Source organism: Sesamum indicum, linkage group LG4, assembly GCF_000512975.1.
Source record: "Sesamum indicum cultivar Zhongzhi No. 13 linkage group LG4, S_indicum_v1.0, whole genome shotgun sequence".
Classification (NCBI taxonomy): domain Eukaryota; kingdom Viridiplantae; phylum Streptophyta; class Magnoliopsida; order Lamiales; family Pedaliaceae; genus Sesamum; species Sesamum indicum.
Genome location: NC_026148.1, coordinates 15,001,982 through 15,028,842, shown reverse-complemented (window position 1 = coordinate 15,028,842; position 26,861 = coordinate 15,001,982). Strand labels below are relative to the sequence as shown.

Here is a 26,861-nt window from a genome sequence, read left to right as displayed (position 1 = left end):
GTTAGACGAAAGCAATCTTTAAAAATGCTCGATGTAATTTTTCAAATCGTAAGGGTTTATGTGTAATTACACCAAACTTTAGAGGAGGGAATTATAATTATCCCATATGATTAACATAGAGGTATACTTGCAAAATTGTATCTATAACAGGGGTGTATTTGTAATTACAAACATAATTTTAAAATGTGTATATGTAATTTTAATAAAAATATGAAGTATTTATATAATTAAACTTAGCATTGGGATGTTGATGTAATTTACGCTTAAATTTAAGATCTTTAAAAAATGGCTAAAGGCACCCCAAAAGTCTTTCAAATTACATTTACCTCTCATTCCCATATATTCCAACCGAAGAACTGGGGGCTTTTCTTTTTTGGTGGATGCTACAGCCAAACTACTGCAAAATGGTTCCGTATCTCGTTTTGCATACAATGACACACTTTCGATTTGTTTCTATATGCGTTTGTAACTCGAAATCTATGGAAATTAATGTATTTATGGATGGATTTATTTTTCTCTTATTGTACAGAGTGAATGCAAGTAATTTCGTATTTAATTTTGTTGCTTGCCTGTTTACATTAATGGCACATTTATCTAATCGGTAGCTGTTGTATACTTGGATTTATACAGGCAAATTGGGTGCTTTGTGTATAATTAATTGTTGCAAATTCGGAATACATATTCACATTTATGTATATTCCTTAAAAATCAGATGGGCTTGTGTTTTCTTTGGTTGTAATTATATTTTTTGTGATTATATCCTGCTTGTGTACTTAATTTGAATGTTTAACTTGTAAATAAGCATTGCAAATATATACATGTTTTGTGGATCATATATACATGTATATATATATATATATATGTTTGATTACCTTTTTTATAGACAATGGGGCTCAGTCTGTGTTTACTGTTTTCAGTTTATGTTAAAGTATGCTAGCAACATGATGATTTGTTATTATTTTATACATGTAATCACACACATGTGAAATATTTGTGTTCATATTTTTGTGAACATTTTGATTTCCTGTTCTTATAAGCATGGATTACAAGCTATTTTAATGGTTCGGTTTTGCATTACTAATGAAAAATTGAGATTGCACAAGATTTTAAAAGTTTTAAATGCGGTGAGTAAGAATTCATGTAATATTGTAACCACTGGGGATGAAAAATTATAGAAAAAGGCAAAACCAATTTAGATTCTAGTAATATGTTCAGGATTCAGAGTGAAACAATGGAATGAGGTGCAGCGAATAACAATGGTCTTAAAGGAGTTAATTTTTTAGATTATGAGAATCCTGTTGTAATATTGACATATATTTGAGAGATTAGGAAGTTCAAGGCCTCATTTTTCAAATCCACCTAAATTTTAACCGGCGCAGTAAAAGAACATCAGGTTTGTTGGCGGTCATTCAAATTTCCACTACCAAACAAAGAGTCCAAGCTGTTTTAGGTTATAAAATGCCAACAATGACAGTGGTATAGAGCTTTTGAGTTGTCGAAACTGGAAACTTCACAGCTTTTTGTGTGTGATCTTCATTCCCTTTCATCAGATTAATTGTTCACGGATCTTACAAAGCTGAGTTTTTGAGTCCAAATTCTGGTCCAGAAATATAAGGGTGCTAATTCTAGCCCAAGTTTCGGTAGTGTAATGGCAATAACTGAAAATGCAGTAGGAGAAACTAGCAAAAGGGTCAAGGGTGCAAAGAGTGGACATGAACAGGGTTCAAAATATACTCGATACACGGAAGCACAGATTGAGGTTCTTGAGAAAGTTTATGCTGAGTGCTCAAATCCAAATTACTTTCAGCGGTCAAAGATTTTGAGGGAACAACCTAATTTGAGAGGCATTGACAGCAAACAACTCAAAGTCTGGTTCCAAAATCACAGGTGAAATTCTTATCCAATTCAGATTTTCGTTTTGAGTGAATTTCCCCTATTTGATAGATTTGATTAAAGCAATAGACTTTGTTTTGTTAATTAAGAGGAGATTGTTGCGAAACTGTTGGTTAATTGGACTTAAGTTCACAAAATATTTAAATATTCTTTTTCCAATTATGTCATGGTTGACAATCTGTTTCATTCAATTAGATTCTTCTGCAAGAGTATTTACTCTTGACATGTTTTTTTATTGAAAAATTGGGGTATAATTTGTAGAAAATACTCAATGCAAATGATTAAAAGTAAAAACAGTCAATTGACTTAAAAATTCATCCACAATATTCAATGAACAACTTGAGAAATGAAATCAGTTTAAGATTATTTCAGTTGCTGGCCAAGTATACTTGCTAACGGAAAATGTTTTTTTTCGGAAGATGGTGATGTATGCTGTCTTTTGTATGTATTGCCTAAAAAAGAGGAACGGTAAAATTCCAATTGTTGGGTACCTGATAAGTAGGAGGAAATAGATAAAGATTTTTCCAAAATTTCGGCTACCACTATCTATTTAAAGAGTTGCCAAATACTTTGTTTCTTCTAGTACGAAAAAAAATATATTCTCTTTTGTGCTTCTATAGGAATGGAATCAATATGAAGGGATTTTTATAGTTATGGTAATTTTAACCCACAGACCAGTAAAGTATAGGTCATCTGCAAAACTCAAATATACTTTTGAACCTGGTGAAATTTGATTTTTATGCCAAAGAAAAGAAGAATGATAATAATTGATTTCTCTAAGATTATGTTTGCTTATAGCAATTTAAAGGTATTTCATCAGCTACGTGCCCAATCGAAGAACTGAAGTGGTGTTTAGACACAGGGAAAAAGTATGACGCCTTAAAACATGCCAAGTATAAGAACAAACGCATGAAAAAAGCAATTACAATATTGTTGCTGTTCTTTTTCTTTTTCCACTTTATTCTTCAACCTATTCATAATCTTCTTTGTTATGCTGTGTGCATTATGATGCTGAGAGGCATGCCTCATCACCTAAGTGATAGTTTTGGATGGTTCCACCTTATCTTCAACACCTGGAGCCCATTTTGGGGGGGCGGGCACAAGAAACCCTTTAAAGCACTACATTGAGTTTCTCCATTCACTTTTTGACTTGAGAACAAACTTAAAATTGGGTCAAAATAGATTCCTGATTTTGCTTTCCTTATTATCAGATCTCGTGAAAAGCAGAAGAAAGAAAATGGTGAACTTCTGGCAGAAAACAAGAAGTTGGCTGCGGCAAACGAGCTTTTAAGGGAAGAGAATGACTGCTTGCAGCAGAAGGTAGCCCAACTAATATGCGAGAATGAGTATCTGCAGACCCAATTCCTCAGTGTATGTTACATCTCTCCCAAAAGGAGTACTGTTTGTTCCTGAAAATGTCTTTAGCATTATTATTTATTGCTATTGTATCTGGGTGAGGTATCTTTTTGATGTATGATTTTTCTGATAATAGTTTGTCCTTATCTTGGATGCATCAGCTTAATTGTTTTATATAATTGTCTTATGTAATGTTTGTCGAAATTCTTTAGCTTACATCACTATATACAAATATCCTTCAGCATTAGTATAAGATCTATTAGGGTATATTACCACTACGTTTATATTAACCTGCAAGAACATATCGTGCAACTCTCAATCAATTCTTGTCACCTGATTAGTTGCTCTATGATATTTCACTAGTTTGAGTGGGCATACAGATTTTATAATTACACTGTGAAGGGTAAGGTGACTTTTCCCCTCATAGGCCTTGGACTTTCTAGTATGCTTTTTTTGTAGTTTGATATGAACAATTAAAATTATGTTTAGAAGCAATCTTCGTTCAGAAGAATGGTAGACTTTTCATCTTCCACCTTACATGGCTTTTCCATGATTGAAAGTGAAGCCTCTTGCATAATCGAGACTTGTTAAGAAGTGGAAGTTACAAATCAGTTTGCATCCTAGGATACTGATATGATTATCCTGTTTGAAATGCGAGTTTCAATTCAGCAGCAAGCTTTTTCCGATACTTACCTTCACAATTATTTTGATGCAGTTAATTTCTAGAAATAAAGCTACAACAAAAACCACTGACCTGGGCCTTGCAGCTAGAGCCAACTCTCCGCAGCTGCCACTTTGGAGTGCTGATAACAACAGGTACTGTAGAGTGACAATAAATTTGCATGCAGTTCCTTTATATTGTGATTATTGATTGCATTTTAATTCTTTGTCATATAGCCTTCTCGTGTTGGCTGAGGAGATCAGGGAAGAGTTCCTCTGTAAAGCTACTGGGACTGCCGTTAACTGGAAGGCTATCTTGACAGTGAAGGTTGTGAATGTTGCAAGGTTTCTGGAGTTAATTTTGAATGTTAATGTTTACTGATCCATTCATTTTTTTTTTGCTTTCAGCTTCCCAGTCCAAGTTCAGTTGGTGCTATTTATGTCTCAGATACTTGCATTGGAGTCGCAGCACGAGCATGCACTATAATTCCTATTGAACCTGTCAAGGCAAGCTCTATATAACCTTGCAAGACCATCAATCTGCATTTTGCTCCAAAAATAAGTTAGTTTTAACTGATCTTTTCCTATCTCTAGTGTTTTCATTATAGGATAGTAAGTCATGTTGTGAGATAGACTTCACCAATTAAATGAGGGTCGTGTATACAAAAATCAGTGTCTCAATTCAACCAAGAATTATTATTTTTCACTGACAAACATGAGCATTGTCTTGACCTCCTGAATTTCAACCACAAGTAATTACTTGGTGAAACTTAAAGAAAAACAAACAGTTGCATCGTTTTGATTACAATTTGCTTATATAAAATTTTTTGTTTGAGTTTCATAACAGATAATTGAAATTCTCAAAGATCGGGCCTCTTGGTCTAGGAACTGCCGCAATGTGGATGTACTTGCCGAATATCCTGCAGGCAATGGGGGAGCTATTGAATTAATTTACACACAGGTAAAAGAAGGCGGAATATTTTTTTTGCATTTATCCCGTGATTCACGAAGAAACTAGTGTGTGAAGATTTTCTTACTGAAATCTCTGGTATACTTCTCTTACAAACTTCGACTATGTTCCAGTATTATGCTCCCACTACCATGGCCTGTGCTCGTGACTTCTGGACGTTAAGATACACATCTGTTTCAGTTGATGGCAGCTTTGTGGTATAAATTCCTTTTTTCCCCTTGTTATGAAATGGTCATGGAATGGATTGACCAGTTATTATATGTCTTATGTTTCTCAAACAGGGTTAGCTCTTGGTCATCTCATGGATGATAATAGACACAGACATCACTAATCCCAATTTTACTAAATAGACAGTTTTCTCTTGACTATACTTAATCTAACTCTGATGTTTATACTAAGGTATGTGAGAAATCAGTTTCTGGTTCTGATGCTGTTCCAAGTTCACCTGCTGTACTAGAATTTGTGAGAGGCAGGATGTTGGCTAGTGGCTATTTGATTCACCCTTGCGAAGGGGGGTCAATAATTCATCTTATTGACCACTTGGATCTAGAGGTACTAGTCCCTTATGTGGCTAGCTATTACAAGTTAAATATACTTTCCTTCACTGGAGCTGATGAATTACTGGTGTAAACTTGTGCAGGCGTCATCTGTTCCAGAGGTGGTTCGACCTCTTTATGAGTCATCTGAACTCGTGGCCAAAAATATGATTGTTCCTGTAAGTAAAATTTTTGCCAGTCTTAAATTGGTTCATTGTGTTTCCTTTTCTGCTTATATATTATCTTAAACTTGACACTGATGATGAAATTTGTTGAGATAATTTTACTACAGTAGTAGATACTTTAGATTTACTTGTTTGGTTTCTATTTTGGAATAGGATTGATAACAATTAAGCTAGGTTTTCTATATTTTTGTTAATGTATATATGATAAAATGTAGATTTCTAGATGTTATTCAAGCACATACTGTACACATACATGGATATATCATTGAATTTCTTATTGCCAATAAAGCAATCATTAACATCTTTGGATAAGTCCAAGTAAATATTTAAGTAATCGACATAAGTAACATAAAATTTTACCTCTAACACATACTTCATTTTCTATTTATCCTTCTCACTAGGGTTAGTTACACTTTGACCCCTCTAAACAAGTGAAATTACTCTTCCTCCCAAAAAACATTGGACATTACATTTGCACCATCTTTGAGAATTTTTCCTTTTACAACTGTATTCTTTCACAAAATGCTGACGTCAACTAAAAATTAGCATAAACTTATAATATTACCCCTTGTTCAACATTTTGTGTAACTTATTAACCGAGATACCCTAGTAATATGTTTATACTTGTAAATGGATAAATGTAATATATATTAAGTCAAAAGGATGTAATTGTTATAAAATATTATATATGTTATTGTCATTGAATAAAAACCAGTGGTTGATGAATGAAAACACTAGCCATATTATCAATAATTTATAGGGAACGCTGAATGAAGTGTAAAATTACAAGTTAATGTAATTTTTTCTTGTTGAGGTCATCATTTCCTTCCAAACCCTAACGTAAGGGTTACGGTTGTAAATGGAGAATCATTGGATGGGGTGCAAGTGTAATTTAAAAATTTTGTTGAGGGGAAGTGTAATTTTCAATTGCTCAGAGGAGATCCAAGTGTCCTTTTCATTATGAAGACATAATGTCATCTGAGAGCTATGACCTTTTCTATCTTAAAATTGCAAATGCAAATAAGAAGGAACTCCCAATTTACTGATGTTACTAGCACTGCATATTTGGTTGCTTTCCAGAGTTTCAATTCTAAAGGATTGATGTTTTAGTCAATATCACTCACAATGAAAACACAAATAAAATATTAAGATAGCGGCCTTAAGTTAGTAATTGTGTGCATATGGTACTTTATCCTGTTGAGTTTAAAATTATTATTCGAAATTTATTGTTATGCTTTACCAAAAATTTCCGTTGATTAAAAGTAGGTCTTCTAAGTGTGATTGCGCTATTTGGTGCTTTCTTGGAATTTGGTAATTTATTTATTATACCGGACAACAAAATTTCAAATTTTCTGAAGTATCAATATACGGGTGAGCTTGTACCCAAAGTCTATTGTTATGTCAAGTTGTAGTTCCCACCATACAAACCCGAAAACTTTCCCAGGCTAGGATAGACTGCCCCTTTTAAGCCCCTGTTCCTCTGCCAATGAAATAAGTACTGGATGCTGATATATGTGTAATTGCCTTGTAAAATCCAGGAAGTTCTTCTCCTACATTTTTTCTTCAAGGAAAAATTCCATCCTGATATTGGATAGAAAAAGTTCCTTGTCATTCATTTTGGCTCTGTGCAGCATTGCTTCTGAAGGGTCCATGGGGCTGTGAGGGCATAAATTGGGCATTAGAGAATTAGTTCAATATCCCTTTATTTAAGTATTAAACTGATATTCTGATATGCATGTGTTTGGGGAAGTTGTGAATAAATATATGCAATCTTTTAGCAAGATGGATTAGATATTCAATATGTAAAATTTAGTCCCCTTTTTGGGGCAGGAGTATACATAGATGTTAATGAACCTTTGATAGTGCAATGAAGAACTTTACCCCAAATTCTAAAAAGTTCAAGGTAAACCTTCTCCCCAAAAAATACCAATTGAAACAGAAGGATAAATTTCCAAAGATGTACTCTTGATAAAAATTTGATTCAGCTTAGTGGATTACTATCACATATACATTTCTTTTGCAATCAGAATGTTTTCTCAATTTCTGGAAGAGTGTATTTGTCAAAAAAGAGAAAACAGTTTATATCTTCTCAATCTAACATATTTCTCAAAGGTGTCTCTTATGTTAGGTGCTGGAGAAACTGATCATGCTCAACTCACATGTATTATATTCTTGATTATGCCATTGATTTTTTTTTAATTTTCTATCCTTAATTCATGTTTTTTCAAGGATTGTCTCAGAACATAAATCAATTATTTGCGAGCAAAGAAATAACCAAATCATTTTTTCTATGAAGGCACTTGAGTATATTGAGCATACTGCCAGTGAGACACATGATAAAAGATCACATGCATACGGTGAGGGACCTGCTTTTCTGAGATCTTTCAGCCAAAGACTCAGTAGGTAACATTCTTGAACCCACAATCATCCCACGACTAGCTTCACTACTCCAGTATATGGGTTATTGCATCCTCATTCCAACGAATAGTGCACCTCAAGGATCTAGCTCTAAGGTCTAACAGAATGTCTTTTTGTGTGTTTGCAAAGGCCATATGATATGGATATCTTATAAGGAGCATAAATCTTGAACTTCTAAGAATGAAAATCATTGCTCCCATTTTAGTCCTGGGCCATGACTGCTTTCCTAAGCTAAAAGCCTGATAAAAACGGATTACGAATGAATAGGCTTCAAAGAGGGTTTGCAGTGACTCAAAGTCTTACAGTTTGTAATAATTGTATTTACACATATCTATCTTGTTTTTTGTATAATATGAACTCTAATAAGGAGGCTATCTTTTGTCCAGACCAAAAGATATTTTATTGCACTTTCAAGAACCACAACAGAGTTTTAGTGCAGTCTACTGGTTCTTTAATTTGGTTAAACGTCCGTGGCTGTTTTGTTTAGAGGCTTCAATGATGCAATCACTGGTTTTACTGAAGATGGGTGGACATTGTTGGATGCTGATGCCCCTGGTGATATCATTGTATCCGTTAAGCGACTTAAGAATTTTGAAGACAACAGAAATTATGATAGTGTGATTTGCATGAAAGCTTCTTTGCTACTTCAAGTGAGTTATAAGTCTATTCTTTCCCCTAAATATGTCCTTTAATATAGTATACTCCTTTGGTTATAATGGTGATTATATTGGATGAAGGTATCCACGCACATATTGCCTTTTGTGTGAATTGAATTTTTTGATACAGCTTTTGATATATTGGATATTCTATTCAATGCTTTTTCATAACATTCTAGCTATTTGTTGGTTACTGGAATAGTCTCCCTTAAGTAACTACACTGTCCTGATGAGCTTGAATTTAGTTAAAGTTTTCCTTTTAAGCAATATCTTCAGATTCTTGTTTTGATTTATATATTGAAGATAAATATCTCAAAGTTAGTTTTACTAATCTTATCATTACGCACTTGTCTTTTCAAATATTTTCTCTGGAGGAACTGTTTGTTATAGGAGCTAGTGATTGCTAATCCACCATTCACAATTCTTGTCTTCACATCAATATCCTGGAGGAAACTATCTGTGATAGGAATTATTAATTCAGTATCACCATCATGGAGCTTCTTTCCTTTGGCTTTGGAGTTGACTGCAAGTTTGAATTTGAATGCCAGGCATCCAATCGTCAAACTTAGGCTTCGCAAATTGACCCAAATTGGTCTTTACAACTCAATAAAGCAAATTCATGGAAATGGCATCAGTAAACTAATATTAGCAAACACATGCGCTTTTTTGACATGGAAATATAAGAAGTGTTTTTCGGTCATGTATATTCCTCATGCAGATGGTCACGATATAAGGTGTACTAAGGTTATAGAAAACTGTAATTGTTTTTCCCCTCTGACTGGTTCATCCGTCGAAGGCCTGTATCTATTGCGGAAAAATGACAAAATTGTTGTGTCTTTTTGGATCATTGACATTCATGTGGCAAGGTAACCAAAGATTTCTAGTAGTAGAAGTTTCTGGTGGAAGGTGTTCTGTAAACAACTTACGAATTGGTTGGTGGAAGGATGGAAAGAAGCAAACACAGTGGACCCTTTCTTATACTCTAAGTACTTGAAATTACGCTGCTTGTTTTCGGTTATCAAGATCCTTGATTTAGTTAAAAAAGCTCAAGCATGACTCTGACTGCTATTTTTCGTGTCAATTGCAAATTATGTTTATCTAAAATTTATATCATACCTGAGTATCTTGTTTATTTATAAACTTATAACCATGGATCTGCATCAAGCGTATTTTGGCACTATCAGCAGTATATTTTATTCTTGGCAGAAGGTTTTGCCTGCAAAGCTGATGATGCTTCTGAAAGAGCGCCGCTCTTGTTGGATGAATATCAACTTAGCTGATCATAGTGCAGTATTTCTGGGACCTGCCTGCTTTGCATTTCCAGGGTCGAGGACATACAATTTATCTGGAACTGGTGTGCTGCTTGGCCACACCAATTATGAGGATGAGGTCGAGTACATACAATTTATCTGGAACTGGTGTGCTGCTTGGCCACACCAATTGTGAGGATGAGGTGTTGGATGATAATATTTTAAAGTAAAAGAACTGAAGTTTGGGAATGGAGAATTAAGTTATAGTTGCCTCTAATAAACTTATATACATAATATAATGATTCAGGCAGTCATCATATCTGCATACTAATTCTTCTTATTTACATCTCAGATATTGGAAGTTCTGCGGTTTGATCGCATTGCTCACCCTCAGCATAATGTTTCTTCAGGTGATTTATATCATTTGCAGGTACAGTCATCCTCTCCTCTCATGATTCTTTCATATTTGTACATCTCTCTCTTTGGCCCTTTTGGACATGGTCTCTTATTAACATTGACACGGACCTCTTCTCTTTTTCTTTCTTCTTTTCCCTCTTACGAGTATTTACTATCTTGAAAGTCTCAAATTCTATTTCCAGGGTGCCTTATTTTGGATCATTAACAGTTAGCGGCAAGACATTCTCCTCTTCCTGCTTCAGACATCTAAGAAATATAGTATAAACATTTTTTTGATTGTTTCATGGTATGTTCTGAAGGATGGACCTTCAGATTGGGAGAATCATAGGTTCCGTTTTCAAATACGGTTGTACAATTTCTCTTTCTTGAAAAATCACAGTCCACGGGCTGACCCAATACCTAGATGGGTATTTGTTTATCCAAATTGTCCATTTTCCATCTTTCTATCAAGCGCAGATGAATGGATCTGCTGAAGATCTTCACCATAGAGAATGCTTGGTGACATGGTTTATGTGGAACCTGATATATTAGATTTTATATTATTAATGCAGATTTGCAATGGAATGGAAGATTCTGGCGTCGGAGCTTGCTCAGAACTAATCTTTGCACCAATTGACAGAACTATAACAAATGATGCTGTTCTATTATCTTCTGGATTTCGGATCATATCATTGCCTTCAAATGCAGTTAAATTCCTCTTGTTTCAGTTTCCACTTTTCTTGAATATTAATAAAAAGTAGAAAAAAGCTAGCTGATATTAGAGTCCTCTTTGAAACCGAGTTTTGCTAAATAAGATTCCCCCTCCCTTCACATAGATTTTGCATGCTCGAATCCTCTTAGTAGATACAAATTCTTGGCACAATGTAAAAATCATAATCTTCTCAAAGTCTATGTTTTCATTATTTTCTTAATGGAGGAAAGGAAGGAGTCTGATATTGATATTGATCTGAATCTGCATCTCATTCTGCTAGGTTATTAGTTCAGTTGATATGCAATAAAATTTTCTTCATTGAATATCTTAGGTGCTAGTTCAGTATGTGATTTTTATATTCTCTTGTTTTCTAATTTTCTATCTTACGGGCAGGGGTTGCAGTCATCAGCCAATATGAACTCAACTGGGCCATCTAATGCTACTAATGTCGGAACAGCCGCAAGCAAGCCATCCTCAGTGTTGATTCTGGCCTTTCAATTTCCTTTTGAGACCCATCTTCAGGACAAAGTTGCATCCATTGCTCGGAAATATGTCCAACATGTAATTTCCTATGTGAAAAATATTTCTTTGGAAGCAATGCCTTCAGGTTCAAACCCTGAAACGGCCTCCAATAAATCAGATCCAGCCACTAGGCTCATGATTGCGCCAGACTCGACTTATGCTGCCACCCTTGCTAATTTGATATGCCAGAGTTATAGGCAAGTAAAACTACCTTCTAAATTACCTCTTGAGATAAAAACTTATCCCAAAATTTCTGAATTCTTACTCTATACAATTTAAATATAATCTTGCTGATGTATAAGAAGTACATGGTTCTAATATAAAGAGTGAGTGTTAGTTTGTTTGACATTTTCAATTTGTTTATGTCACTAAAGGCATTTCTGGTCCCCCGTATTTGTAACTAATATAATTTAGTCTTTTTCAAATTTAGTCCATACTACCATTTTTAAGAAAAAAATGCTCTTGGGCATTTGACGTCCTTAAAATCCAAAGAACTACTCACATGTATTGAATAGATTACGTTTCCTCGGTTATAGTCCCTTAAGTTTGAAACATTGATAATGTGCTCCATTTGCAAGAAATAGAGTTTTCATGTTAAGTACTGGATTTGTCAAGAAATTGAGGGGTTGTGAACTACTTATGAAGTATGTGGAACCAAATGGTTTGAAACTGACTTAATGGTAAACATGAAGGACAAAAATGTAGTTTAACAACAAAACTAAAATATATAGCTTCAGGCACTTGGAATATATGATATAAGCAAAAAGCTCCCTACATTGTATTCATCCTAGTTTTAGTCGTTTTGTGGCATCAAACAATGTTTAAATTATTGGATGCAACCTTTTTGCAGATCGAATTTAGGCGTGGAGATATTTGGCTGCAACTGCCCGAGTACCGACTCTTTGTTGGAACTGATACGGCATCACCAGTATGCTATACTGTGTTTTGCATTCACGGTACATGTTAGCTTTAATGTTTTCAGTTCAGATGCATGTTTCCAATTGCAGATGCACATATCTTGAACTAATTTATTGTGCAACCATGAATTTTCATGTTTCAAACACTTCAGTTATATTGCTTTTATCTTCCTACATATCAAAATTGTTTTGGTGCTTTATTGCTGGAAGAGGACTTGGAAAGATAAAGATGACTCTTAAGCTTGAGTTTGTAAGACCATCGCCAACATTGCCACAAACTAATAAGTTGCTCTGCTTGGATGCAGTCTCTGCCAGTGTGCCTGTACGCTAACCAAGCTGGGCTTGACTTGCTAGAGACCACGGCAAACAATCTGCTATCCTTAACGGTGGATAGGATACTTGGTGGCTCTAATAATTTCTCACTATCTTCCATCCTCCCAACTATAATGCAACAGGTATATTTAGAATGAAAATTCCAACAACCCCTTTTGAAGATTGCTCCGCATGTTGCAGCAACTAAGACACTCTCAAACTTAGAAATGGAGAAATTTCTTCTTTTTTCCCCTTTTCTTGAAAATGATTATGACATGTGAATTCTTTCTACTTGGCAGGGGTATGCTATTTTACCACCTGGATACTGCATATCAGAAATGAACCGTCGGGTTTCGTATGAACAAGCAGTGGTGTGGCAGGTACAGGGTTCAGATGGTTCTGTTCCTTGCCTTGCGTTAGCATTCATGAATTGGTCCTTTACTTGAGTTGTTTGAGCTATCTTGGTACTTTGACGAGTTTGTAAGTAACTTCGGCTGTCTTATAGAGTTCATTAACCGTTTCCGTTTAAAACAACTGGAGATTTGCCAGGATTCGTATTCATGAGACTGTGTGTTGGGGGCGTGAATGCATCCCTGTTTATTGACGTAAATCAATCATCTATCTTGCACATTTAGCCTCACTAGTTTCTAAAAGGCTTTAGTCTTTGCCTCTAGTTTATGTCTTGTGAACTTTTATCGGTATTTAGATTTGGTCATTAATACTCTGATTTGATACCAACCCCTAAGTGCATATAATACCTTAACCATATAAATATAAGATATTTTGCACGAACAAGCACCTCGTCCCGTTGAGGTGTAATCGAAGTGGATTGAATCGACTTAAATACAAACCTGTCTGCAGTAGTAGACTTATGGCTTCATTATGAGAAGTGATTTTAATTTACTCTGCATCTCCTGGACCTATAGAAAGGGACTTGTCCTTTAAGTAGTACCTTTGTGACTTAGAATAGACATTCCAATCCACAGTGATGTGATACTTTGATCACACTCTGGTCCTATTCTTTTATCACCAAATAAAAAAAGAATGGTGTAGAGTCTTACATTACATGACATATGGTCTTCTTGTCAGAACAAACAGGCATCTCAAGGAAGAATAGAGTAAGTGGTTTACCTATCCTATCACCAAGGTCTATATAATAAACAAAAATTGACTCAACAGCTTTTGCCTATCAAAACAAGCATTTTTGACACCCTTCAGATAGATTATCCGTCAATTTTGTTTCTTCTCTTCACAGTGAAATTAACTATATCCTTTCCAGCAAAATACTAATTCAAAGAGAGATTATAAAAACAGGATAGACCACAATGGACTTCACAGGGAAATGAACGGTGCCTTTCTAGAGGAGAAATGTTTACATCCAGGCTTATAGCCTGTCTTCAGCCGCTAGGTCATAGAATAGTAGACTTGTTTGTCCTATTCTTTCTTTCAGTCAGACTAGCTCAGGTCAAATAGCTCAATTAGTTCCATGACTTTCAAGTCTATTTGTTCCCGTATAGCTGCCATATACCATAATTTAGTTGCGTCGTCTAGCTCTATCTCCAGCTCTAGTCCTAGCATCTAAAAGGCGACTCCTAGCTCCTTTAGTATATGGTCCCGGAAGTACCCTTGCCTAACTAATCTTTCAATCTCATCCTTCAATTGGAAACATCGGTGTCGTGCCCCTTTTCGCGGTGGAACCTGCAATACTTGTTAGAAAATTTTTTGAAGGGTGTGTACCGGTGTGCCTTGGCCACTTTAGCACATCCGTGTTCTCCACCATCATCAACGCTCTCGACCTGGTCATCCCCAATGGGGTATAGTTATGAAATTTTGGCTTCTAAAGGGGTTCTTTTGCTTTCTCGGGCTTGCTGCTACCCCCTTCTTTAGCTTCCTGTGACCTCAAAAAGTTCCGATCTCGATCCCTTGTCCACTCCCCATCTTTCATTACGTTCATTTCCTCCTCATCGATATACTTTTGCTCCATCTCCATCAACTGTTCTACGTTTGCTGGTGGGTCGCGTGCTAGCGCCGAGGCTAATGGACCCTTTTTCAATCCGTGAATCAATATACTTACCATCATATCAATTCTCAAATCTTGTACCTCCAATGTTTCGTTATTGAATCTACCCATGAACTTTTTTAGAGGTTCATTCTCCCCTTGGCGGATGGTGAATAAATGAGTTGCCGACTTCTTCTTTTTCCTTTTGCTCGCAAAATGGAAGCTAAACTTCTGCGCTAGCTGTTCGTATGTTTCAATGCTTCCAGCAGGCAAACTCGTAAACCATTCCTGCGTTTTACCTACAAGAGTAGTCACAAAAAGTTTAGCCATGATAGGACCGAACTGTCCGTATAGGTTCACTAACTCAAACGCTGCCACATGCTCCAAAGGATCCTTTGTCCCATCATATTTTTGCAGGTCTAGCATCCTAAAGCCAAGCTCAGCTATTTGTGTGAGTATTTTACTGATGAAAGGCGAGCTACGGTTATGTATGACTATTTCTCCTTGCCTCTTCAACTCCTCGATCTGCTTCCCCAAGAGCTGTATTTGCTTGCTCACATTATCCACTTTTGCTCCAGATATTGCTGGTTCCCGTCTAGTTTTTCCTCGATTGCTGGATCCGGCCTCTGAGGTCCCAGGTCCCCGGGTCGGCTCTTGGTCCTTCCTGCTTGCTACCTCCATCGTCCTCTCGGCTTCTTCCCTAAACAACTGTCTTCTAGCCGCTTCTTTCACGACCCGTGTGGCCGTTCGCATTTCATAATCAACTATAGCATTTCTACTTGCTTTTTCCATCATCCTATGTAACTCCCTTTTAGTTAAGTGTAGGGTGGGGCTTCCTAGTTCAGCAACTTCTTCTCTTGCGTACACATTTCTCCTCGAAGATCCTTCCATTTCAAATTCAGCGATTCTCAGTTTTCCACAGACTACGCCAACTGATCGAGCTCTAAATATGCGACCACGATGGTTTGTCGATCAAGGCCACGTATCCTCATGCGATCTAGTGATAGGGTCCTGAGAATGAAAATACGAATGCTCGTCGGGTGCGTTCCCGACAATGACCCTCCGACGCTCAAGTTAGAGTGGATCGAGGTAAAAATGTCTGATCTGAGATAGTAGGTCAAAAGTAAATAGAAAACAGTTACCTCAGAAAATGATGCGTCAAAGTATTTTATAGTTCCATATGTGTACGGTGGGTTGGGCCACGCGTCATCATCTGGACGTTTCGCGTCTCTAATCGGACAGCTATCATCATGTCGGGTCTCCGATTTGCGGGGCGGGTTCTTTCCGACCCATTTCGATTTGGCGCAGGTCATGCGCGGTTAAATTACTAAAACACCTCTCATTAAGGGTATTTTTGACAAATCGGGATATGACTATTTCCCCTTGCCTCTTCAACTCCTCGATCTGCTTCCCCAAGAGCTGTATTTGCTTGCTCACATTATCCACTTTTGCTCGAGATATTGCTGGTTCCCGTCTAGTTTTTCCTCGATTGCTGGATCCGGCCTCTGAGGTCCCAGGTCCCGGGTCGGCTCTTGGTCCCTCCTGCTTGCTACCTCCATCGTCCTCTCGGCTTCTTCCCTAAACAACTGTCTTCTAGCCGCTTCTTTCACAACCGGTGTGGCCGTTCGCCTTTCATAATCAACTATAACATTTCTACTTTCTTCTTCCATCATCCTATGTAACTCCCTTTTAGTTAAGTGTAGGGTGGGGCTTCTTAGTTCAGCAACTTCTTCTCTCGCGTACACATTTCTCCTCAAAGATCCTTCCATTTCAAATTCAGCGATCTCAGTTTTCCACAGACTGCGCCAACTAATCGAGCTCTAAATATGCGACCACGATGGTTTGTCGATCAAGGCCACGTATCCTCATGTGATCTAGTGATAGGGTCCTGAGAATGAAAATACGAATGCTCGTCGGGTGCGTCCCCGACAATGACCCTCCGACGCTCAAGTTAGAGTGGATCGAGGTAAAAATGTCTGATATGAGATAGTAGGTCAAAAGTAAATAGAAAACAGTTACCTCAGAAAATGATGCGTCAGAGTATTTATAGTTCCATATGTGTACGGTGGGTTGGGCCACGCGTCATCATCTGGACGTTTCGCGTCTCTAATCGGACAGCTATCTTCATGTCGGGTCTCCAATTTGCGGGGCGGGTTCTTTCCGACCCATTTCGATTTGGTTTGGGTCATGCGCGGTTAAATTACTAAAATACCCCTCATTAAGAGTATTTTTGACAAATCGGGGTTTCTCCTATCAACCTCAGAGCCTCCTAGCTAACAAAGCCTTTTAGTCCTATTAGCTCATTAGCTCGTCAAGGGAAAACCTTAAGTGCCTTAACTTTATGAGATTCTTTAAGGGTCAAATGCAATTTACTTTCCCTCACCCTGTTGATATGTGAAATAAGCAAATACTTCTCTGTGAATTTTTAAATCTTTACTAGTATGTATGCTTGTTTTTGTTTCCATTTTCAGTTTTTAAAATAGTAATTCAAGTAAAAACATGTTTGCTTATACGCATTCTTATTGAAAATATATTAATTTGACATCACAATTCAATATAAAATACAATCTGATTAACTAATCTAAATATATTCTCATTTCACATAAAATTTATACAAAATTAAAAATACATATTTTTATTGACGATTGAAACCTGAAAATGAAAACACAAACGACTATATAAAATATAATGTGTGTGAAAATTGATCCGACGTCTTCTTAGAAAAAAAATTAGAAAGTAATTGAGACATTAATATAATCTATAAGTGAAATATTCGTGTGTGAAAATCGATAATTATCATAATAATAAAAATAAATAAAATATAAAACAAACACGGAGTTCAATTAGCGAATTTTTCAAAATCACGATTTATGTAGTAAATGAAAAAACTATATATTTTGATCATTTGGTCATTTTTTAAAAAAAAAAAATTATGATCAATCCTAATTAAACTATCTTCAATCAATTAAAAATATATGTTATAAATCTTGGGAGTTTAATTGGTCCAAAAGTCTTTCGGCAATCTCTTGGCCTTTCACTTTTCACCCTTTCTTGATATGTGCTGAACTTTGATGGTCAAACTAAGAATTTATTATTGCAATTTAATAAAAAAGATTAATGAAAAGAAAATAAAAAAAATACTTATTAATTATTTTATCCTTTCTTTTTAATTGAACAATATATTATCAAGAACGAGCTAACAATTTTATAAATATAAATACCTACAGTCAACAATTAATTAATTTACAAATTAAATAAATGTGAATATTTCTAACAACTAAGGCATAATATATGCTTTTAACCCTCAAATTTACCATAAGCTAAATTTTATTGCATCAATTATTTTTTCACTAAATCATAATTTGATTAAATCTGTAATTCGGGAGATGGGATTACTTACAAAATAATAGTTTAAAATTATACCAATTCTTATGCAGTTCGTGAGTTTTCAACTATATTTGCACATAAAAGTGTGATATTTCTTTTTTACTTCCTGAAAAGCTAAAAATATCTTAAGTTAGAAAGGATTTTCGCCTTTTTGTTTAAGGTCGAATTGAGTCGACTTGACCCAACCCAAAATTTGGACCCTTCGATACTGGACACACGTCATCATCCGAGAAAATCCCAATATCATCCGTACATTGGTGGATAATTATGAATAATCCCAAAACTAAATATTCAAGTATGTTTCAATTATTTGCTAAGACCTCTAAATCCATAAACTATATCTAAATTGACTGCCAAAATATTTTTACAAGAGGTGACCTCAATCCCTTTAGAACTTTTTGTTGATTCGAGACTTATTTCTTACTTATCTTTTCAAGGATCAACTAAGATATTTCGACCTTATCTCTAAATAATTATAAATTATTAATAATTAGGATTAATTATACTTACACCCTATTTAAAAATATAAAATTATATTTTTTTATTAAAAAAAAATTCAAATTTACACTTATACCCTTACGAAATTCATGTTTACACTTGACCATCTTTTGCTAAGGTTTGCAAGAAAAAATATTGACGTTAGTAAAAAACTTGTGTAAATTTTTAATTTTACCCCTTATTTAATATTTCTATATAATTTTTGTAACATGTTATCGTCAATATTTTTTGTTAAAATCCTAATAGATTGAGGTCAGATGCAAATGGAGAATTATGGAAGGGTTGTAAGTGTAATTTTAAAATATTTGGAAGAAAAGTATAATTTTGTATTTTTTAGAGGAGGTCTAAGCGGAATATTGACACAAAAATTTATTAATAATTGTTATATTTTTGTCAATTAATAAAATTATATATTCTTTATTTGGGGAAAAAAAAACCAATAATAGGGGGTTGATGAGAAAATAAAAATCAAAATGAGACAGAGACGTGGAATTCATTATTGTCACTTGTCTGGCGTCGCCTCCTTTTACCTTCAAACCAAACCCCAAGAAAGTGCAAAGAAACTCTACACACACACAATCACACTGTGAAACAGCAGAAGCCCGGAATCTGGGGGAGTCCCAAGAATCAAATATCTTCTTCTCCATCTCTATCTCCAACAGTGGAGAGAGAAAGAGAGAAAGAGAGGAGAAGGTTGCAATTCCACTTGGCGAGGTATGCAGATGATGATTTCTCTTGGAGGGATGACAACAGTGGTGAATAGCAGCAGCCTCCCTCTCAGAATCAAGGATCTCAAGCATCAATCTTTTTCTTCAGTTCCCAAGATTTCTCATTTTGGAATTCCCACCTCAGTCTTCTCTTCATCACCTCCCGGTCCCCACATGTCAGGTATGACTTAAATTTTCACCTTTTATTGTGTGCTTGTGTGTGATGATGGATCAAGAATATGAGGAAAGTGGAACTCATTAGACTAAGACACAAGGTGGCTGAAGTAGAGGAAACTCAAATACTTATTCTAGTATTCGATTCAAACAAACTAGATTGTAAATTTTCAGTCAAATTTTCCCTTTTTCTCGGCAACCAAGATTGTCTCGTTATTAGGTGCAGAATGCTGAATAAACAGGTAGACTGAATGGACCAGTGATTCCAAGGACAAGGAGTAACCTGATCCTCTTGTTGTGTGGATATTGTTATATGTCTATATATTCATACAATAACGAATGGTTCTTCTTTTCTTGTACTAGTATTCTTGTATCTTCTTGTTCTGATTTGAGATTCGACTTTTTTTTTTTAGAGGGATTTGAGATTCTACTTTAATATGTATATGTCTGAGTTGTGACTAAAGTGGATTGGTCTATTGTTCTTATCCAATAAAACTTATGAAGTTTTGTTATGATCAGAGGAGTATTTGCAGAATCATAGACAGAAAAGGGGTGGGAAAGGAGAGAAACAGAGAGAAGATGGGAGAGAAACCATTTCATAATAATGCCTCAAAAGTTATTGCATCCCTTTTACATGGACTTCCACAAAAATTCGTACAAAAGTAAAAGCCAAAAACATTTAAGAATTTGCAGCCATTGTCTCCATCTTCTTCCTTCTTCAACTTGCCATTGGTTCTGGTTTCTGCAAAAAAGCTTCAGAAGCAACAGCTCCCTCAGAAGCACCAGCTACAACCTCTCTTTCGCTTCCACGTGGCTTGGTTGGCCTGTCTTGGGCGTTTAGTTCAGCAATGCAATCCCCAATTTGATCATGCCCTAAATCGCCAAAAACGACATCTCCAGCTACTAATGTCTTCAATTCGCCCCCAAATCCAGCTGAGCCCTTGATTGAACAGTCTAATTTAATGGCCTCGATCGCAAGGTCACCCTTCGAAGTCGCATTTTGGTCGGGAAACGCAACACTCCTTCCCCCTTTTTTGAGCCTTGTCCCCAAGGATCAAAACTAGGAAATCTGGAAGCCATTTCTCTGTAATCCTCCCAGGTGGCTTGGTCTGGAGAGGCATGAGACCAGTGGATTAGGACCTGGGGAACTCCAACATTGTTCCTTGGAATTAGCCTTCTAGCTAGGATACCCACAGGATAAACTTTTTAAATTTCGTCCTCAAAATTCTGGCAGGTCCACTGAAGGAAAATACTAAGCTCCAATCTTTTTCTTCAACAAGGATACATGGAATATAGGATGGATTTTGGTTCTAGGTGGCAAGGCAAGTTTGTAGGCCACCTTCCCTACCTTCTCTATCTCCTTGTAGGGGCCAACATACTTGGCAGACAACTTCAACTGCTTCTTGAGTGCAACAGAAGTTTGCCTGTAAAGTTGTGTTTGAGGAACACCTCATCTCCCACCTCAAATTCTCTCTCAGATCTCTTCTTGTCTGCATACAATTTCATCCTTTTCTGGGCTTGGTGCAAGTTATCCTTCAGTAGTTGGATCATCTTAATCCTCTCCTGCATCAGTTCTTCTACATCAGTGTGATGGTTTTGTAGATCAGGTCCAACAGATAGTTGATGGGGTGATAACCATATAGAGCCTCGAAAGGAGTAGCCTTCAAAACAGTGTGAAAATTGTTGTGCACTGCTTTGGCTTTTGATGGCACATGCATCTCAAATAATCCTCCAAACATTGGTTGACTCTCTGTGTCTGCCCAAGAAATGAGAGTACTTTGTCAACCTATCCACAATTACTAAGATAGAATCCTTGCCCTCGGAGTTAGTTAATCCTTCAATAAAATCCATGGAGATACATGACCAAGCCTGCTCAGGTATGGGCAAAGGCTGCAACAGTCCAGGGTAAGGCAAATTTCACATCCTTTCACCCAAGTTTGAACATCCTCCTTTAGAGTGGGCCAGTAGAACAATGGCTTGATTCTTTGGTAGTGCCATTAATCCCAGAATGCCCACCAAGTGCTGAGTCATGCAGAGATTTGATGATCTTATCTTTGATTCCCCCATGGCTCCCTACACATATCCTGCCTTCTTCCTTAGTAGTCCAGATTCATTGTTGTAGTTAGGGTAGGATAGTGTGTCAATGACCTTTGCTTGAATGACAATTTGAAACAGAGTTTTCCCTTCATAGATTGCTTGCAACTCCTGTACCCACAGAAGTATCTGAGTGGAAATAGCATTAGACTGAGACCCTATCCTGTCATGCTCCAGTATCATGCTTCAGCCTAGAGACAATGCATCTGCAGCCCTATTATCATTCCCCTTCTTGTATTGAACTTCGTACCTAGCTACCCACTTTTGCTGCAAAATAGAGTTAATTCTCTGATCTCGTATATCTTTTAGGCTCTTTTGATTAGTCCCTACGATGAAATGATTCCCTAGCAAGTAGTGCTTCCACTTTGTAACTGCTAGTAGGACAGCTATGAATTCCTTCTCATAAGTGGATAATCCCAGATTCTTGGTGGCCAAGGCTTTGCTCAGGTAGGCAATAGGTCTGCCCCCTTGCATAAGGATAGCTCCTATACCCCTTGCACAAGCATCTGTCTCAAGACTCTCAACTACAAAAGGTTGAGAAAATTCAGGCAGTGCTAACACTGGAGCACTAGTCATCACCTCCTTCAGTTTATTGAATGCTGATTCAGCTTCAAAGTTCCATAAGAATGCATCTTTCTTTAGTAAAGAGGTCAATGGTTTACTGATGACTCCATACGCTTTTATGAATTTTCTGTAATAACCTGTGAGTCCCAAGAAACCTCATAGGGCTTTTACAGAAGCAGGCACCGGCCAATCCTTTTACACTCCACCTTCTGGGGTCTGTTGCCACTCCTTCCACTGAGATTACATGCCTAAGGTAGTCCACATGCAACTGGGCAAAGGAACACTTGCTCTGTTTTGCATAAAGTTGGTGCTTTCTTAGTAACTCCAATACCTTTCTCAAGTGTAACATGTGTATACCCCATTCCTTGTTGTATACTAAAATGTCATCAAAGAGAACCAACACAAATTTAAGGCTCAAAAACATGATTCATCAGTGCTTGAAAAGTAGAGGGAGCGTTGCATAACCCAAAAGGCATCACCTCTAACTCATAATGCCCACTATGTGTGATAAAGCTGGTTTTGGGTTTGTCTTCCTTCTTCATTCTGACCTAAAAATATCCTGATCTCAAATTTATCTTTGAGAAATACTTTGCACCATGTAACTCATGCAATAGTTCATCAATAACAGGAATAGGAAAGTTATGTTTGACAGTGAGTTTGTTTAAGCACCTGTAGTCAACACATAGCCTCCAACCTCCATCTTTTTTCTTAACCAGCAGCACAGTGAGCAAATGAGCTTTGGATGGTTCTAATGATCCCACTCTCCAGCATCTCTTTCACCATATTTTCAATTTCAGTCTTTTGAAGGTATATCTGTAAGGGTGCTGTTTCTTGGGGATGGCATCTGGTAATAATTCGGTCTTAGGCTCCTGAAATATATCCTTGAACTGGTGGATTAGTTCAAGCAGCCTAGGATCCCTCTCACTTTGAGATGCAGCCTTTTTAGTTGCATAGAGCTCCCCCTTTACTCCACAGCTTCCTTTTCTCAGCAACCTGTTCAATGAGTATACTGAAAGTGTTCTCAGATCTGCCCTTTCAGCTGAAGCCTTCAAGATTACTTTCTTCCCTGCCTGAGTGATAGTAACTTGCAATTGATGAAAATCTAGTTCTATAGGGTTATTTCCACTAAGCCACTCACAGCCTAATATACAATCATAACCTCCTAGCTTCAGAACTCTCACAGGATGTGAGAACTCATGACCTTGTATCTCCCAGCAAAAAGTTGGGCAGAAGAGTTTACTTAGTACTCTTCCCCCATCTGCAATCCTGACCATCATAGGTGTGGTTGGTTCAAGTTTACATCCCAACACTTGAGCCACTTTTTCAACTACAAAACAGTGGGTACTGCCACTATCAATAAGGATGTGGATCTCCTTACCGTTCACTCTGCCATTAACTCTTTGAGTGCTGCTGTTGATGCTTCCACACATAGCATGAAATGAGACAGTAACATCTCCTCCTCCTTCTTCAGTAGGTCCTTCCAGTTGTTCTTCCCCTTCTTCATAAGCCTTAGCTTCTTCCTCACTCATCAACACATAAACATGTCTGATCCTACACCTATGTCCAGGTGTGTAAGGTTCATCACATTTGTAACAAAGGTTCTTTTCCTTCTGGATTTACTTGGGTTACTTTTCTGATGTTGGGTGGTCTTTCTAAGGATAGCATTTACCATGTTCTCTTGCTTTCTAGCCAGCACTATGGCCTTATTCAAAGTGGTTGGCTTGATAGTAGCAACATACCCTTTATCTGCTGCTTCAATGCACTTATATAACTTCATCATCAAGAAGGTCTCAACCACGTTCTTGTTGAATATGAGCATGTGAGCCTCTAACTTTTCAAACTTTTCCAAATAAGCATTCACAGTAGTTTCCTGATCTAGCATGTTAAACTCTGACACCACCCTTTCATAATCCAGGTCCTCAAACCTTTCCAACACAGCTAATATGAGCTCTGTCCACGAGGGCACTCCTCTCTTCGCAACATGCCCTTGTACCAAAGTTCAGCCTTACCTTGCATGTGGATGGCAACCAAATGAACCTTTTGATCCTCAGGGATGGGGATCATTTGAAAGTATCGCAGGCATGTCCTAATCCAGATCCTTGCTTCCTCACCATTGAAAAGAGGAAACTCCATCCTATGAATGGCATCATAACTTGCAGAGTTGGTTGAGGTTGGATCTTCAGCTCCAGTTGAATGTTGTGCAGTGACTCTGGAGGATGAACCTTTCTCTAAAGTTGGAGTGAGCCCATCTCCCAGTATGGATTTGTTCCGATTATAATGTTCTAATTGTTCCACAACACTCTGAAGCTGTTGTTGTATACTAACCATTGTATGCTCCATGTTCATTACAACAGCTTGCAGCCCATATTGGGTTTCATTTATCTGATCCAACCTAGCGTGCATTTGTTCTAAACTAGCTTGCCTTGCTTTCTCATCTATTAGCTTCAGTTCTGTTTTTCTTCGAAATTCTTGTGACTCGTTGAGTCTAGTTCCACAGCCATTTGTTTTCTTTCACAAGTCCAAGGATCGGCTGGCTCTGAGGCCAATTGTTATGGTCAGAGGAGTATTGCAGAATCATATACAGAAAAGGGGTGGGAAAGGAGAGAAACAGAAAGGAGATGGGAGAGAAACCAGACTTAATTCATTTTATAATAATGCCTCAAAAGTTTTTGCATCCCTTTTACGTGGAGTTCCACAAAAATTCATACAATAGTAAAACCCAAAAACATTTAAGAATTTGCAGCCATTGTCTCTAACTTCTTCCTTCTTCAGCACGCCTTTGGTTCTGGTTTCTGCAAAATGGCTTCAAAAGCAATCCCTCAGCCGCACCAGCTACAGCCTCTCTTTCACTTCCACGTGTCCCTTGGTTGGCCTGTCTTGGGCGTCCAATTCAGCAGTGCGATACCCAATTATTTCCCCAATTTGATTGTGCCCTAAATCGCCAAAAACAACGTCGTCAGCTACTAATGTCTTCAATTCTCCCCCAAATCAAGCTGAGCCCTTGATCGAACTGTCTAATTTAATGGCTCGATCTCAAGGTCACCCTCTGAAGTCGCATTTTGGCTGGGAAATGCGACAAGTTTGTGAAGTGCTTCGTTTGAGAATAACAGTTGATATGATCTTTTGCTTGACAGTTGACACTTGATAATCAATCTGATGTGGTGAACTAAAATTTATCATATGTTTAAACTAGCTTAAGCCTATTAATTACTTAGTGCGTAGAAAGGGAGATTTAGAGGCAAAGCTAGAGTTAGATGAGTTTGCTTTTTGGTTGTTGAAGGGCAGCAACTGGCTAGAACAGTGTTTGAAGAAATATGAAGAGGAAATGTAATATGAGTACATAAATGACAGGAAACAGACACTTGTTCTGATATATGAAGGATGTTTGATGATTAGGTGGGTCGCATAACTAGTACGTCCAAATAGTTTCTGATCAGATTATCTGTATGTTTTCTGATTTGGTGCTTCTTTGGTTATGGAATTCCAGTAATTCTCAGTCAATTTTAAGTCTCATTGGATCAGATGTGTTCATTCTACATCATTTTGTGTTCTTTCCATCTGAAGAAAGCACAGAAATTAATTCCTTTCTTGAGTTTGAAGGAGCTATATCAGACTTCGAATCAAAATGTCACACCTGAAAGAGGCAACAGATGGACTTTGAAACGTGTGAAGCAAATTCTTACAGTAATGCTTGGAGCTGTTTCAACATTTGGATCAAACTAAAATAATGTCTTTCGTAAACTTTCTAGTAATAGAGAATTACAGATAGCCTTCTCAGTGGTATCCATACAGAGTTGAAGTGGTAAAGTGATGCAAACTGATGAGAAATTTGTAAATTACTATGATGTGTACAATATACCATCTGAACATAAGGACTAATGTTCGCATTGTTGTTAAAATGAGGAAAAAAGAAAACTGGGGATTATGGTCTTGACTTTGTGTGTGCTCGCATTTTATGATCTTATCAATACTTTTTACTGAAAAAAATTCTTGATGTGAACACTTTTTCCAATAAGAGAGAATAAGAAAAGAGTATACCCCTTTCTCGAATTTGAAATCTATCTGTGTCCCATCATGTAGCAGTTTATGGATAGTCTTGGAATGCCTTGCAGGCATCCAACATGGCTCAACAAAGTTCTTGTACGAACTCTCGACTTCCTTTCTTCATAGTCGAGATACTTTCTTCAAGATTCCTTTTCCCTCTTTATTTCTTCTCCGAGATTGTAAACAATTTGACAAAGGAATTTTCTGTATACAGGGGTTTGTAGAGCCAGTCAAGTGGCTGAATTATTTCCAACTATATCTCCTGAGATTGTTGTTCGTGAGGCCAGGATAGAGGACTGCTGGGAAGTCACTGAGACGCACTGCAGTTGCTTCTTTCCTGAATATTCTTTTCCTCTAGATTTTGTCTTGAGAATGGACAGGCTCGTTGGAATGCTCTTTGGATTCTCAATACCAAAGGGCTGCCGAAGAACTTGCCTGGTTGCTGTAACTGGAAGTTCTGGTGAAGATTCATTCTTCGTGGGGAGTGATAATTTCAAAATTGGAGGTTTGGATGGAAAATTTAGTCTAAATAAAGGATATGTAGCTGGGATTCTGACTGTAGATACTGTAGCTGATTTTCTTCCAAGAAAAGGACCTCTTCGACAAAGAAG

The 26,861-nt window shown here is 37.0% G+C and overlaps 2 protein-coding genes across 4 annotated transcripts in view; both read left to right on the top strand.

Moving 5' to 3' along the window:
- On the top strand, positions 348 to 13,423 carry LOC105161099 (homeobox-leucine zipper protein REVOLUTA-like). 3 transcript variants are annotated; one of them, XM_011078679.2, is made up of 18 exons: positions 348 to 1,887; positions 3,105 to 3,264; positions 3,965 to 4,065; positions 4,147 to 4,237; positions 4,318 to 4,416; positions 4,757 to 4,870; positions 4,993 to 5,076; positions 5,279 to 5,431; positions 5,520 to 5,594; positions 7,897 to 8,003; positions 8,506 to 8,668; positions 9,884 to 10,063; positions 10,277 to 10,354; positions 10,893 to 11,027; positions 11,426 to 11,751; positions 12,405 to 12,510; positions 12,777 to 12,926; positions 13,083 to 13,423. In XM_011078679.2, the coding sequence occupies exons 1-18, from the start codon at positions 1,649 to 1,651 to the stop codon at positions 13,227 to 13,229; spliced, it is 2,508 nt and encodes an 835-aa protein (XP_011076981.1). In that variant the 5' UTR covers positions 348 to 1,648; the 3' UTR covers positions 13,230 to 13,423. The 3 variants fall into 3 exon arrangements, with proteins under 3 accessions (XP_011076981.1, XP_011076983.1, XP_011076980.1); XM_011078681.2 differs by having other exon boundaries at positions 9,881 to 10,063; positions 11,435 to 11,751; XM_011078678.2 differs by having other exon boundaries at positions 349 to 1,887; positions 9,881 to 10,063.
- Positions 19,164 to 26,861, top strand: part of LOC105161097 — an 8,625-nt gene continuing 927 nt past the window's right edge. Inside the window, exons 1-2 of the mRNA XM_011078675.2 lie at positions 19,164 to 19,555; positions 26,465 to 26,861. Of these exons, the coding sequence (XP_011076977.1) occupies positions 19,384 to 19,555; positions 26,465 to 26,861 (569 nt within the window). The 5' untranslated portion in view covers positions 19,164 to 19,383. The remainder of the gene's footprint in view (positions 19,556 to 26,464) is intronic.